This window comes from Anguilla anguilla, chromosome 17 (assembly GCF_013347855.1).
Source record: "Anguilla anguilla isolate fAngAng1 chromosome 17, fAngAng1.pri, whole genome shotgun sequence".
Taxonomy (NCBI): domain Eukaryota; kingdom Metazoa; phylum Chordata; class Actinopteri; order Anguilliformes; family Anguillidae; genus Anguilla; species Anguilla anguilla.
In genome coordinates, this window is record NC_049217.1 from 18,564,929 (window position 1) to 18,581,190 (window position 16,262).

At 47.3% G+C, this 16,262-nt stretch overlaps 1 protein-coding gene across 2 annotated transcripts in view; it reads right to left on the reverse strand.

Annotated features, from left to right (window-relative positions):
• Nucleotides 1–16,262, reverse strand: part of LOC118217258 (vesicle-fusing ATPase-like) — a 53,812-nt gene that overhangs the window by 23,901 nt on the left and 13,649 nt on the right. The window contains exons 1-7 of one of the 2 annotated variants that reach the window (XM_035399124.1): nucleotides 13,506–13,583; nucleotides 9,961–10,046; nucleotides 6,805–6,904; nucleotides 5,947–5,986; nucleotides 2,084–2,250; nucleotides 1,169–1,276; nucleotides 108–183 (exon numbers count right to left, since the gene is read on the reverse strand). In XM_035399124.1, coding sequence (XP_035255015.1) covers nucleotides 108–183; nucleotides 1,169–1,276; nucleotides 2,084–2,250; nucleotides 5,947–5,986; nucleotides 6,805–6,904; nucleotides 9,961–10,046; nucleotides 13,506–13,568 — 640 coding nt within the window. In that variant the 5' untranslated portion in view covers nucleotides 13,569–13,583. Of the gene's footprint in view, nucleotides 1–107; nucleotides 184–1,168; nucleotides 1,277–2,083; nucleotides 2,251–5,946; nucleotides 5,987–6,804; nucleotides 6,905–9,960; nucleotides 10,047–13,505; nucleotides 13,584–16,262 lie in introns of those variants that run through there. The other variant, XM_035399125.1, reaches the window with a different exon arrangement.

Here is a 16,262-nt window from a genome sequence, read left to right on the forward strand (position 1 = left end):
CTCTCTACCATTTCTACCATTTACTCTAAAACATCGATTCTACCGGTGTAGTTCAAAGTATTGAAGCCCAAGCTGAATGGTGAGTTTAACTTGATCTGGGAACTTACCGACCAGGGTAAGAGAAGAGCTTTCTGCTTTCTCAAAAATCACCTGACTGTTTCCCACCAGCAGACCAACCTCAATCTGTAGCGAGGCACAAAACAAAATATCAGAAACGGTTCTTTTCAGTAACAAGTAATGGTTTTTGTACATGCAGGGGAACAGAAAAAAAACAATCTTTTTAAAGGCCACACTTTTTTCTAGTGTTGAAGATGCAGTTTTCTTTGAATATGAATTGGAGATGCTGGTTATGTAAATCTAGTTTATGAAAATCTAAGCTATCAACACACATTCTTATACTCCTGTTGAGAGACTGAGGAAGGTGTGTTGTGCCTGGTGATTCAGCGTGGCAGATACAAATCTGCATCTGGTGATGCATGCTGGGAAAATGGATTAGGCACACCTGATTGGTCATCAGTGGTAATATGTAATAGTTTACATATGCAATAGCACCACCTATGCAATAGCAGTGGACCTGGAACCCACCTTCCCTACTAGCACAGATCTGAACACCACTCCTGATTGGTGGAATTGTGTGTCATGTGACACTGAGTGAGAAAGAGAGTGGTGGGGAGCAGAGCCCATTCTGGTGCAGCTGAAAGCTTAGGGTTCATCCCAATCGCTTATTTTCACTCCTTGCATCTCTTCCTCGCTCCACAGCTCCACACAGGAAAGGACACGAGGAAGAGGTGCAAGGCTATGATAAGAGGATGGAGGAATCAATGCAACAATTATTAGGAAGATGGATCGTCCTTGTTGAGTCGAGCGTCAGTTTGAAGCCATGTCAGTTACAGACATGGCAGATGTGGAGAGGAGGATCCACAGGTGGATCATTTATACATCATGCGTAATGAATGAAGACTTCTGCAAAGACTGCACTCATTTATCCTTGCGGAAGCATCCCCTGGGGGTCTCCTCGCTCCTCCAAGGAGCATTTAACAAACTGGAATGTCCTTAAAGATGGCGGACCTCGATCAATCTCCGGGTCTCGTGAGGACCGAGGAGACAAGGCCGGACAGAATAAGCGATTGGAATGAACCCTTAGTCCACGGGAGGACCTCCCCTTCACCTTCTGCTTCTTGCCGGACGCTGGCTCCCCCTTCAGGATGCTTGGGTCCATGGCCTCGACGTCCTTTATCATCAGGCCAAAGAGCTTGTCGCAGAAACTGAAGACCAGCTACAAGGCAAGGGTGGACAAGTGCAGCAGGAACAGGCCAGGAGCAGAGGGATGGACAGAGGGGAAAAAGAGGGAAAGAATGAGATAGAGAAAAGGAAGTAGGCAGACAGAAAAAGGAAAAGAGGAACAAAGAAGGAGATGAGAAGAGAGTAAAAGGCAGAAAAGGAGAGGGAGACAGGAAGTGAGGTAGCAGTACTGGGTCTTGAGCTCAGTTATACTGCTGTTATACTCAATTCTACTGGTCAACTGGATAGAGTCAGAGTTCAGCTCATTCTACAGTACGCACGGAGCGAGCCACTGCAGCCAATCGATCCGGCATGTGCATCTGTGGTCTGCTCATTTCATTTACTTCATTACAGATGAACCAGTCTGGAGGAACACCCATCAGTCAGGCTGTAATGAAGTGGCTCGGCACCTTCACAGAGAAGTCTTTGTAGCCACAGGGCCAATTAGACTGAATCAGACGGCCGTGCCACAGTAAAGAGCCATTATAAACGGCAGGACTGCACCAGAGCTACGCCGCTAGAGGTTCCTTCCGAAATACGCCCTCCCACGGCGCCCTTGTACCTGCAGGCCTCCCAGTACATGCTGCCCCCTCCCCCCAAAACCTACGGGCCGCCCGTACACGCACCCTCCCACTGCATACCTGCAGGCCCCCCAGTACATACTGCCCCCCCCCATACCTGCTGGCCCTTCAGTACATGCTGCCACCCCCCAATACCTGCTGGCCCCCCCATACATGCGTGCTTCCCCCATACCTGCTGGCCCCCATGCTGCCACAGCCCACCCACACACCCGCCCCCGTACCTGCTGGCCCACGGAGAAGCCCTGGTTGTTAAACTGCTGGATGAACTCGCTGGCCATTTTGTCCGAGTCGTAGGGGCTGCTGTCCGTGCTCTTCTTCTGCAGGAAGTCGATCTCCACGGTAATGGCGCCCACGCACTGCTTGGACTTATCAAAGTTGTAATTGGCCACTGCGGGGGAGAGAGAAAAGTGAAAAATAAAGCCTAACTCATTCCTCGGCCACAGAAGTTTCTGCTGACAGGGCTTTGTCGAGTGACATTTCGCATTTGTAGCTCATAAAAACGAGTAGTGGCAGTGCCATTGCCATGACAACCTTTTTGTGTTAGTTTCAGCCGACCACTCACAGCTGCGCGACAATTCTGACAGGCGTCTGCAAACCTTACGAAAATCAGCAGGTAAGTGAGACCCGTCGCCGTCCCTCAAAAGTGTCGGCTTGACGTCCAAACTGTCAGATTTGCATCTTTTTGGCCGCGGACATGTCACACGACACTCTGTGGCCAAAGCATAAATTAGGCTTAACCGACTTGCCAAGGAAATCGCACAGCATTTACAGCAACGGCTGTACAGCAGGCTGGAACACTCAGTCATGTTACATATAACTTCATGTCAAAGGGGTATAATGGCAATTGCTATGTGCTGCAAATGAAACGGAACTTACTGATCTTATTTGCTTCTCTCCATTATTAAATGTGTAGTGTTCGTGTTCTTGTAGTGTTCCAGTCTTATTTATGAACAATGGAAACTACAGTCAGATCCTCAGTGAACTACAGCGCAGTCTAATCTAATACAATCCAACTTAATAAAACATTTTCCATACAGAAACTCATTTCACATGCAGTAGTCGTTTATTCCCAAATCGCAGTTTAATCGCTGTTCAAGCATATTTAACGCATATTTTTCTCCCAGACCAAACGCTAGGCAAATTACCCAGAGCAAATGCGAGGCAAATAAAGGCATGAAAACTGTTGAAAGCTCATCTCCAGGCTCTAAGAAAAATGGGAGGCAATCGGCGTGGTAAAGCAGCTGGGTGGAGTGGAGCTTGTCTGGCTCTGTCCGAATCAATGCGGAGATAAAAATCTCTTTACACAGACTTATCTGCTTATGAGAAAACCTGGCCAAACAAACAGGGGTATCACCTATCCCTCCCACCCCAACAACCTCTTGCTACTGGATACGGGGCTGATTTCTTTCGTAACCCACGGAGATGAAGAGCCCATATTTGCAGACCTGATACATCACTGCAGTGTTAATTGAAGAGAGTGCAGACAAAGCATGCGACCTAATCCTTATTCTCAGGTGTCTTGGATGCTTTTGGGTACTTTCATGACCATCATCTTTGCCGGTTGGAAATATTCCAAATCTAGTTAGCCTCAGTCCCATCCCAAGACAGATATATCTTAAGAAAACTTCCCTGCAAATTGCATAATAAAGGCCTAACATCTCTATAGAACCCTTCTCTCTCTGACAACATGTAGTTATTTTTTTTTGGGGGGGGGGTGGAGACCTCCGGTTTCAATGGAAAACTGAACTGTGGAATTTACATGAAATTTCACATTTTCACACAGATTAGAGAAGCTTCAAGGATAGAACGGCAAACACATTCCAGGCTTTGTTCATTTAAAAATAAAACGCTAACTATTCTCGAGCAATGGCATTTGTGATAAATGAATTGAGAAGCTCTTATCGGCGGTAAGGCTTCTCGCACTATAAATCGCGGGCGGCGGTATTCGGTGCGTTCTGAATGCAGTGACCTCCACTGCAGTCTGGAGGGCATGGAGACAGGCGGCTGCCGGCCTCGTCAACAGAGCAGAGGGGCTGTGAAAGTCTTCAGCTCGCGAATCCTTTCTTTTTCAGAACATTTTCCCTCCTTTCTTTATCGCTCTCCTCATCAGAGGCTGTAACAGGGAGAGAAGGCCGTGATAGGGCAGCCGGGGGGGGTGGGGGGGGGGGGGGTTTGTCCCGTCACCCTGTCCTCTTCCGCGAGGCCCTCGCATATCCTCAAACCCAGGAACACAGCTGCCGGCTGTGAAACCCGCAGACGCTGAGCCAGCGGATCCACTGCAGTTCCGGAACACACCCGCTGCCCCCACCCCCCCCCCCCACCCCTCTCTCTCTCTCCATCTCTATCTTTCTCGGCTGTTTCTCTCCTACCCCCTGAGAATTAATGATTCACAGGAAGCCACAATGTGAGGATCACCTCATTTCACGCCTGCTTTTATAAATACATTGCTGTCGTGCTTCCATGCTCAAACCGAGTGGCACTACGGTGGCACACAGATGCTCAGGAATTGGTCTACTTAACCAGCAGGCATGTCCTACTTAACCAGTAGGCATGGCCTACATAACCAGTAGGTGTGGCCTACTTAACTTAACTAGTAGGCATAACCTACATAACCATTAGGCATGGCCTACTTAACTTAACTAGGAGGCGTGGTCTACTTAACCAGCAGGCGTGGCCTGCTTAATCAGTAGGCGTGGTCTACTTAACCAGTAGGCGTGGCCTGCTTAATCAGTAGGCATGGTCTACTTGACAAGTAGGCGTGGCCTGCTTAACCAGTAGGCATGGCCTGCTTAATCAGTAGGCGTGGTCTACTTGACAAGTAGGCGTGGCCTGCTTAACCAGTAGGCATGGTCTGCTTAACCAGTAGGCGTGGTCTACTTAACCAGGAGTTGTGGCCCTCAGCCTGCTCTGATTCCCTCTTTTTCAGACCGAGCCCTGCCTCAGTAGGACTTCAACGCAACACCAGTCTTCCTCTTCAGATTTAGACTTTAGTCAGCCGTATCCCTCTTTCCAATATGCTGCCCTGGCAAAAACACAGCTTGAATTATTCCCTCTGGACCCGGGCCAGTCAATAGCACAAGTGCTGAACTGGAGAGCCACCAGGGCTGAAACAGCCATTTGTGGTCATCGGATGATTGGGGTCAAGACTTCATCTTCATTAGCTGAGGGGGTAACGCGCTTCAGCCCTGAGTCTGAGGGTCATCCAGGGTCCACGCAGTCGATAAAAGGCAGCGGTCTGGACTGGGCTCTGCCATTTTGGCTCAGGCAGACAACAAGGTGATGGATAGAGCTTGCCACCCATTACAGAGAAACTATTTATTAGCTGCAGGACCAGCAGAGTGGAATAAATACCACCCATCTGTTCAGCGCTCTCTATGGTACACGGCCAGCTGACTGACAGTGGCTTTCAATACGTCACATTAGCACAACAATGCTAGTTACCCAAAGGACAAGTTATGACTCTGTCAATGTACAGTTTACGCTTTGAAGATACATGGTCTTCCAACTCTAGTTTTCTCCATCTGCTTCTTAATCAATAAAAATAATGGGACTATACATATTTATATATTTATTTACGTTTATACCCAGATAGGAAGCAACTCTGGGCCGGATCTGGACTGATTCTGGCCCAAAGGTCAGTCCGTGGGGTCAGAGTGAGAGAACAGCCAGACCGAGCGTAGCAAACCGGGCTTGGAAAAGCCGGGACAAACTTTGACTTTGAAGAGCCGTGGGGTGTGCCTGTTTTGGTGGTTGCTCTGCAACTCATCCGGTCTCTACAGAGCCTGATTTGATTTGAAGACGAACTAAAACCCGCATTATTTGTGGCTCCCCAGGACCCGAGACGGGGACCCCTGAGCTGAATCTGTCCCATCGTGTGACAGAGGGGAATTGTGGATCAGGAGATCACTGCTGAATGTACACCAACACGGCCACAGGCCTAACCCTAACCCTAACCCTAAACACAGGAGAGCAAAGACTGTGCTCTGCATCTTCACTAATGCTTGGAACTCCTTTAAGAGCTAGTAAATATGCCATACTGTGACTACCACAGGTTAGGAATGAGTCAAAATGGCAGACTGCTTACCTTCCACTTCCTGCCCAATGGAGAGGCCGGCCCACTTCCTCTGAAAGGGTGAGAGCAGATTACATGTGAGAGAGTGCGTGTGTGAGGGTGCACGTGCGCAAGTGAAAGAATGAGAGTGTGCATGTGAGACTGAAAGATGCGTGTGTGAGAGAGTGCGCTTTTGAGAGTCGCTCGCCCAGACCTGGCGAGTTGATGGCAGAGCACGGAGACCAGTGCAGGCCCGGTGGGCTGCACTAATGGTCACAGCGCTCATTTGGTAGGGCTTTGCCAAGGCCTGCTTAAAATCAATAATGAGTGGAGCTATGCTCAAGGAATAACTTATGGGAAGAGAACCAGCATTGATATGTATGGCTCGATCCCCAATGGCCCTGATTTACTGGTCTTCCTGCAGATACAACCTTATTGGTCTGACAACAATTTTGTTTTGGTGAAAACAAACACACCATTACCAAACAGAATTATCAAGCACGTTGTCTCGTGCATTATTGAAATGACACCCTGTGAAGACCCTGTGTGTGGGTGTCATTTCATTTCTAATCTGCATCTGACATGCTTGTACGATATTAAAGGATTTTACTCCCTCCACTGCTCTGTGCTGATGTGCCTGAAGCTAGTCGTGTTCTGCTTTCTCCTCTAATTAAACAGATGTTTCTTTTCTCCTTCAAGAGCACCTTGCATTACTTGGAGTCTGATATTTCTGAGCACTTAAGTTTTTCAACTTAACAAATAACTGGTATTTGAAAAAAAATGACGAGAGCCGTTGCTATGCTTGAAAATGATTATAAAGAAAGTGGAAATGAGCGAAAGTGGAAATTCAGCGGTGCCGATGCGTCGCGGAGCGCGCTGATCTCCTCGTACCTGCGGCAGGCTGAACGCGATGGTTCCTGGCACCACGCTGTGGTGACTCTTGACGGTGAAGACAAACTTGTGGGCGGGCGTGGTCTTGACAGTCACATGTCTGTGGAACGGAGGACAAACAGACGCGTGGAAAAAGTGGGGCAAACAGCAACAGGGACACTCGTAAAGCGCCAACAGGGCTGGTCCGGACTGGCCCCAAAGGAAAGGATCAAACACAGCTTTTTTATTTGCATTTGTCCTTTTTTTTCCTGTCCATGCTCACGTTAAATCTACAGAAAAAGATCTAGTTCAGTGAAGACACAAAATTAGCTGTGTCGCTTAGATCAAAAACTGAGATGCGGCAAGTAAAACACGGAAGCGTGCCATTCTGCAAGGTGGACCTAATGGCTAATAAGCTAACAAGTGAATTTCTCACTCGGCAGTACATAATTGCATTATTACGGTGTATTGATATCTGTAATGCTGTTTACTTCCTTCATCTCAACTAATGCCTTTTAGGAGCGGCCATTAGGGCATCTGTTTTCACACGTGGAATTACACTCCTCAGAGATGGTCGATACTCCGCTCTTCGGCAGGGGAACACAGTCATATCACTCTTCAGACGAGCAATGCTGCGGCATTAATGATTGGATATCGCCCCCACCGCTTGTACAGAGAGCGGAGCGGAGCGACATTAGTTACTTCCAGGCCCGAGGCAGCTCCCATAATCCTCCTCGGCATCCCCTGACACAGGAGGAGCGGTGCAGCGACTGGATCGCTAACCCACAAAGCCACAGAAAACGGCTGTCGCGAGGCGGGGGAACCGAGCGGAACCGAGCAGAACCAAGCAGAACCGAGCGGAACAGAGTGGAACCGCCGCATGAGAGGCTGTGCCGGCCGACCGCGAACACTCTGTGACCGAATGCAACAGACCGCAGTCACACCGCCGTGTTTTTCACCTGTTTTCTGTCACAGAAGCTTTATTCCAACCAATGTCTGCTACTCGCCCTGAATGAAGATTAACTGTCAAATCCGTCCGGCCACGCGACCCCTGTCGCATGCCCCCCCACCTCCCTCGCTCCCCACCCTTCCTGTCTCTCTGCACTGTCCTGTCCAATAAAGCTGAAAAAGCCTTAAAAAGATATGTTAAAAAAGAGTTTAATTACATTTTTATTCTCAGACCAAGAATTTAACTGGCTGATAGAGGTCAAGTCATGAAATGTAAACCTAAACATTTTGACCAATGTATTGAAGCACTAGTAAAAAATATTTTTGCAAATAAAAAAAAGAAACCCTTGTACATATCTGTCAAGATACACACAAATGTAATGTTCAGCACAATTGAGCTTTGTTGAACACAGTGCTGTCAGAAATGCTCTCCATGATAAAGAGGATTCCCTGACAGCTATTCACAGCTTACTGCATGCAAACCGGCCCCCCAGGACCAGAATTGCCCACCCCTGCTTTAAGTGATGGTGGAAACAATTCAGCCTTACCTTCTAGCTAAAGCAGCCAATTGTCTGTGATCTGGCAGGCATAGAGAGGACTGAGTTTAACACACCGCCATTTTAAGTGCCACTTAAAATGCTTCATTTGCACACTTAATTTGCAAGTGAGAGCACAGTCACTTAGCTCATAGTGCTTAATATCTCAGATAGGCATTTGATCACCTCAACAAGGACCCTAAGTACGTATGTGTGTTAGACTGAGACCACACAAACACATAAATCCTCACGGAGATGCATGCAAATGAAAACAGGGAAACAAAATTTCCCTTAGATTATGCATTAAAAACGGGACCCACACCATGACCGTGTGAAGTGGCTGTAAACCTGTAGATTCTCATTTCATAAGGAGCGGAGCATGTGACACACAAAGAAAAAGATTAAATGAAATGGATAATCCAAGTGGGGAAATAAAACTGGGTTGTAATTTTGCCTATCTGCACACTAATAGAAAAGACTCATAACCCCAGGACTGGTAATCTGTGGTAATATGGATTCTGGCAGGGAAATTGCTTATAAACTCACAAAGGCCAATGCTTTATCTAAGGGGTGAGACCAAGACTTGCAGGGGGCGTGGCCACACAACCAAGATCAATCACGACTAGTTCTTAACCGACGAGTGACAATCGACAAGGGCTTTTTTTTGCTTATTTTCTTGTCTCATTAAAAGAGAATCTTGATTGGAATAAAACCAGACAGAAGCCATTACATTACTTACCCACTGCATTGCACTACAACCTTACCAACACAAATTTCTGTACCTTTTTTAAATTTTATTTTTTTTAACCTAGAATCAATTTATATTGATGGAAGCAACTTAGGCTAACTACCTTGCTCAAGGGCACAACAGAAGTTTCTTACCTGGGCATCGAAGATTCAGGGATACTCAAATCTGGCTCTCAAGGCCAGGACTACTGCTGGTTTTCATTCCTCCCCTCTAATCAGGACTGATTTAAACAACAGGTGAGTCCGACCTCCAGCCAATCAGTTGAATTAATCAATCAACTAATTAGAGAAGAAAGAAAACCAGCGGTACTTCAGGCCTTAAGAATCCCTAATTTAGGTTACAAGCCCAGTTCCCTAACCATTATACTACATTGCTGCCCCCCCCCAACCCCCACCCCCCACCACCTGTACACTAAAGCAGTGAAAAACATGGATGACACATCGCGTGTGCGAGGCAGCACGCCCGGCAGGAGGAACATGGCGTCTTTGAAGCCGGTAATAATAATGCAGGCCTTCTGTACAGCTGGTGCTGTCATATCCCCAGCGGTGCTGTCGCACAGATATACTGTCGGTCTCCAGGGGCCCAGTACATGCAATGTAATGCATATTTTATTACACATCAGTGATATATAGGTTAGGTATTCATATAATTCATATGCATGAAACAGCAGAGACCTACAGAGATATGGAAATATTTACAACCAGGACTGGACTTTGGATGCTTCCTATTCTGAGGGGTGAAAAGGAAAAGTTGCACATTTTCATATTTGTATGCAGGTATTTGTCCATTCCACAAAGGAAGCTAGCAGTGTTTTCCTGTGTGTTTTAGATTAAATAAGGACCCAGTGTCTGTGCTGAGCTCTGTGCTGCACCGTGTCTGTGCTGCGTTCTGTCTGTGCTACGCGCCGTCTGCGTCCCACGCCAGGCGCTGTCGGTCAGTACTCACTGTCCAGACTGCAGGTCCTTCTCGCTCACCACGGCACAGTTGGTCAACGACAGCTCGTCTGTCGGGCATCGCGCCGCTTGCATAGTCTGCAGGGGACACAGGCATGAGAGATGAGTGGAGAGAGGGGGGGGGAGAGAGAGAGAGAGAGGGAGAGAGAGAGAGAGAGAGAGAGAGAGAAGGAGAGACAGAGAGAGCCACACACCCACACACACACAGGGTTAGAGCTGCAGTCAAAGCTTTCTACTGGCCTTCCCACAGGCATTCTAATGCAGTAATACATGCAGCCCACTTTACTCCCACAGCCGGTACATCTAAACCCACAGCGGCTTAGCCTGCACTCAGCATCTCCAGTGTCTCTGCAGAGCCTCTCTAGAGGACACCGGGCTCTCTGCTGAGCCTCTCTAGAGGACAGCGGAATTGAAAAGATAAAAAGATTAAAAAAGAAAAGATGAAAACCCCAGCACATCTGCGTCATTAAATCCGGGCCGCTCAAGGCCCAGCAGGCACACAGAATACTGAAACGTTAGACATCAGTCTGCATCGTTTCCTACTGCCTGGAACCTCCCACGTGCCCCAGACTACCCACACATCAGTCACATCAAAGACTATCAACCAACATCATACACATCCAGCATGGCCATTCAGCATAACCCAACACCAGTCAAATCCAACACTATCATTTAGCCTCACCCAACATAGGTCACACAACATTATCATTCAGTGTAACCCAATGACAGTCACATCGTGCATTAACATCTAGCCTAACCCAACACCAGTCACATCCAGCATTAACATCCAGCCTAACCCAACACCAGTCACATCCAGCATTAAACGGAATCACAAGTGTAATTCACCACTGCTTTTTAAAAATGTAAATGTGTGGCTGTCACATGTAAGATGACTGTGGTGAGTAGAGACAGGGTGTCCTCCACCTGTCCCCAACACCTCTGCTCTGCGCCCGCCACCGTCGGCACGGTGACAGGCGGACGCATGAACGGATCGCGGAGCGTACATAACCTGAAGTGCTTCACAAACAAATATCCACCTGGATAATATGCCAAAAACATTGTATCCATTTATCCGCTAAGCCAATAACAAAATGGCAAAGATTAAATGAGCAAACACAAAGCGCTGTTCACTTCAATGCAGAGCTGTTCCCTCAGCAACTGAAGTGGTGACAGTGACAGTCTTCACTAATGACTGCAATAAAACATCTAATATCTCGAATGCTGTTGGGAGCTTGAGCCTAATGCGGTTACTCTAGTCCCCCATGTGAAGCGGGGACTGAGGGAAGAAGCCGTAATTCACTGCGTACTGCGCTACACTCTGTAAATTGCTTTGCAGCTCTTAAAGTCATAAAAGGCACAGGGCAGGGTGTGTAAACTGTCATCCACCAACTAACGTAAAAAAGAAAAAAAAGCCAATATAAAACGTGTGCAGAGTCAATGGGGTGGGAGTGGCTCAATCCTACAACCTTACGGGTCCTTTCCCAACACTCAGCACCAAAAACTGGACCATGTCACACGCTTCAGAGTGGCTTTAGCAAGAAGCTATTCCACATTTATTCAGCATAAGAGATATTATCTTTCCCTGGCCAGTCACCAAGGGCAAAGGACATGAAAAACAACATTCAGCGAAGATTGAAAAATTTGGATTCATGGATTGTGTGGTCAGCACTGAGGCAGGCAGTGACCTCCCTTAAACATCCTGCCAATACAGACCTGGTTAGAACAGACAGCATCCGCCAGTGTTCTTAACGGCAGGGCTGAGGAAATGGAAAGGGTGCAGCTGGGTGCATAAAAACCGGCAAATCACCAGCGAGAGGGGGGCATGGGCGGGCACAGGGTCAGCGTCCAATCACAGCAGCCGCTGGAGCAGGAACCCTATCTGGGAGGGAAGCGCTTTACACGCCCCACACACTGCGGATAGGGAGGTGGCTCCAACAGCGCGATCAGAGCTCCTCTGTCAAGACTGCAGCCTGCCGTCTGCAGCAAAAAAGAGCTGATCTGGGAACAGTTTTCCCTTTTAGCTCACAATGGATTAGGCTAGGATATGGACGGACGGACCCTGATCCTAGACCAGCACCGTCTACTCCGAAATGCTTCATCAACACGTGGGGCTGGGAGTGAAAATGAGCTGCTTGGCTACAGTGCATCTCTGTATAGTGCACCGGATTATGAGCTTGAAGTCGATGTTTCATTCTGCGCAGTCCCTGTTAGATGAACTTAAAAAATAAACTGAATAAACACGGCCCCGCATCACCTGACTGCCAGAAAAGAAATCCACCTCGAAAGAAAAAAGGAACCGCGGGTAGCCGTCTCTTGCGTGAGCGATTCGAGTCGCCCGCACGCTAAAAACACCGGTGTCTTAAGCGGGGGTAAGGGTGACTGAGTGCACAGCGTTGTCCAGGAGGGCCGTCAAAAACGACAGATCTGAAGCACACCACGGCTGGGAAATATCAGCACCACTGACCATGTTAGGAAGAACGGACGGTGCTTGCTCAAATTTTTTGCAGCAAAAGCTTGAACAATTAATTTGCATAATTATTTTGCATTACAGTAATACCTTGCCGTTCCTCCCACACAGAATTCCAGAGACACTCTCATCAGATTAAGTCATTTCAATTCACCCTCCACATTTCTTAAGATCACATAGGAGAGTACTTAACAACTGAATAATGAAAAAGAATATAACTCCACCCCCCCTAGTTTATTTTCTGTGCCACACCGCATCCAGTAAAGGCAGGTCTGGTTGCCATAGTGAAGCTCACACAGTGGCTTTGTGTGGTAATTCTACCTCTCCGTGGCCATTCTCCATTCCACGATCCCAGAAATCCAAAGCTCATTATATTTAAACTCACAGAGCCTTAAACTGCCCCTGTGCTCACCACCACTACCCCATATGCATAAATGTAATAAAATCCAGATTTGTGCCAAAAAGTACATTTGCGCTACAGCAATACTCCCACAGATACAAAGAAGATCATTTGATATCGGAGTGGGTTCAGGCGACATTTGAAAACCTGACTGCAGCACACGTTAATATCAGATGCTTAAGGTCAGCTTGCTTCATGAATGTTTGGGTAGGTTTTCCTATTGGACGTGCAATCCAAGGAGACTGGCCAGTCTCGGCACCCTGGGTCGCACACTGAAACCTGGCTCCCCACCAAAAGCTAACGACTATACTCTCTTAGCCAGTCCAGCGAGCAAGGTAGCCCACCCTTAGCAAACTGACACACCCAGAAACGCAGCTTTTTCCGTTATGGAATTCCACAGGAAATAACTGAACATCGTTCCGTTGCTCGTGTTTTTTTGTTTTTTAAGTCTCACCGCCAATACCTCGGTGCGATGGGACAGTAAACAAGAACGAAACATCATTCAGCTGAAACGCCTTCAGGGCTCAGAACACCAGAAAGCACACAACTGCTTCAGGGCCACAAAAAAAAGCAGTTTTAGCGAAGGTCAGAGAAACCCAACAGTTCAGCTTCCTCAGAAACATCCAGGAAAACAGAGACTTTTGTTTCTTTGCCAAGAAAGCATACATACCTTGAAAAATATTACGACCTGGGGGCCAGCGTGAGCAAGCGGGGAAGGAGGGGAAGAGGACATCAGACACAGGACTACTGTCAAGCTCAGGCAGGGCTCACATGCAATGACAGAGGACGCAACAGTCACAAATGAAAACCACAACTAAGAGGCTATTACAACGAATGGGTGCGGGGGGGGGGGGGGGTGTGCTTGAGGTTATTCTCATTTACCTATAAGCACTGTGAACGGCTTATAGGCTAAATGACTAAAATCTAGGCATAAATTTTACTTAGAGTTCATACAAAGGTAGACTAATAACGTAGCCTATGCATTTCTTATTTGTGACTGCGCTGACATTTCACACCTTGCGGTCTGTTCCTTTGATTTGGAATTGACGAAAAATCGGCTGAACTGACGTCTTCACTTTACTTTTCAAGCTTAATAGGTTCTTTAATAGGCTAAAATTCTTGTGGTAACTTTTTTTTTATTTTTTATTTGGCATCTCCAATCCCACCTGAATTTGGAAAGTTCAATAAAAAAAAACTATGTACAGGCATGCGGCCCTGCTGCCAGCTCGGGAGAGTGAAGGCAGTCTGCGGTTCTCCTCTGATACATGTGCCAGCCAGCTGCTTCTTATCACACCGCAGCCACAAGCCACGCATGCACAGAGCAGGGGCGGAGGAGACCCATTCATACGCTTGTGTAGGGAGAGCTAGTCACGAACGCCCAGAGGGCCAAGCAGGAGTCACTGGACCAATCAACAATGCTGCTTCCCCACTGACTGTACCCCTCCCACATCCCCAAGCAATGCGAAGCCCATCGTGCCCCGGTGGTGCTGTCAGCCAGTCGGCACTGGCACGGGTCGGATTCGATAAAAGACTTTGGTGCTCATTCATGCGCCGCAAGCAGCTTTTAAAATGAGCTCATAAGAATGTTTCGTAATTCTGTGATTATTACAATATAATATAATGTGTCAATAATGTGTCCTGCCACATATTAATAATATTATGTGGTTTACAATCTTGGCTAAGGAAATGGGGATGTGGAAGGGCGAGATTTTTCATGAAGAAATAAAAATTTTATGAAGAAATAACAATTTCAACCAGAGAATTGCAGCATTTCCCTAATCAGAAATAACCTGATAGAGCAATGATATCAACCGCTTAAAAACACACAGACGGTCACAGACGTCCTCACAGCCTAGGCTAGCCGTCCTGACTGGTGAAGCTAACTGCATTCTGTCTGTTCACACCACATTGGATTTGTTAAAGCATCGACAAGGGTAGGCCAGGCCAGTCTATCTCTCTGATTAAAACCAGCGCTGGCATGTCTCCTACGTCCACCTGCAGAGGGCACTCTCTGCTGAGTCTACCGTCAAACCGCAAACCGTTTGCATCTGAAGAAGCCTTTCGCGTTTCCGTTCGTGTTAAACCGCAGTGTGATGGGGCCTCTCATGGTTGTAGAGCACATGCTCATTATCAGCTGTGACATCGGCGGTTCGAATCCGACCTTTGTCGCATGTCTCTCCCTCCTTCTCTCTCCCCTTTCTTCCTGCCTCTCTACACTGTCCTGTCCAATAAAGCTGAAAAAGCCCTAAAAATATATATACCTCAAAAAAACTGCGGTGTGCAGTTCACATGCACAGAGTTCAGAAACAGGAGGGCAATTATCATTCAGTTCAAACGGAAGGTATATAGCCTACACAAACCGGTATTTCACTGTGGCACAAATTCAATCAACATTCGTCCTTAATACGGACTTACAAACAAACAAGATACACTTTTCCTTCACGAGTTAATAAATCTGTCGAGTAAATCACGGTGGTCGATTAATTTGGCACACTGTACCTTTGAAAAAAAGAAAAAAATTAATAAACAGAGTCTTTAAACTGAGTCAGATTTATGGACAAATGTTGACTGAATCCCAGCCTGTATGCAAAACACCACCAGTTGGGCGCACAGTCATTCTGACAGAGAGTCGTCCTGCTCGTTTATGAACATCCAATTAGAGCAGCAGGTGCACAGCTCCATTAGCCCTTTTATTACGCTTGTTAATCCACTAATAGAAAATATAAGCAGGGAACTGGCTTCGCGGCTTAGCGGGTGAAGCAGCAGAGGCACCTCAAATCTATTCTTGCGCGGAGATGATGTGCAAGGAGACCCCGCAGCACACCGCTCTGACCTCATTTACACACGCGAACAGGAGACAATTCACCCCTCGGAGTGCATTTCAGAACCCGAAGACGACTGCGAATTTCCAATAAACAACCAATGCCCTGAAGCTAATGAAGAATGTTAGCAATGTTTGTGCAGCCGGTCTCAGGTTGTAAATGGGGGTGAACAGGAGCCATCCACAAGGCGTGATGAGCGTCGCATTTCGCCAGTCCGCTATCTCCTCGGTAACCTCCTGATAGGGGCTCTGGGAGAGGCTTGGCTGCTGCCTATAAAACCTGGATGACATCCCAGAAATCCCACAACTCTCGCAAGGCATAAAGGTGATATAAGCCTCACAACGCACATTCGGGAGGGAGAAGCCATTAAACATCAGCAAAGCCCGGAGGATTGGTCTCTGCACCACCCCTGTTTAACAGCTATCCTGACATTTCACCAAACTGGGCGTTGACTGCCTTACATGGGAAACCATTGAGAAATGGGCTTTCAGCATACAGGAGCCAATAGCCATGCTATGATCATAGGACTATGCTGGAGAAGTATGTGCATGTGAAATATCAAATGCACACCACAGCACCAACACTTTGGACTAAAAAGAGAATAG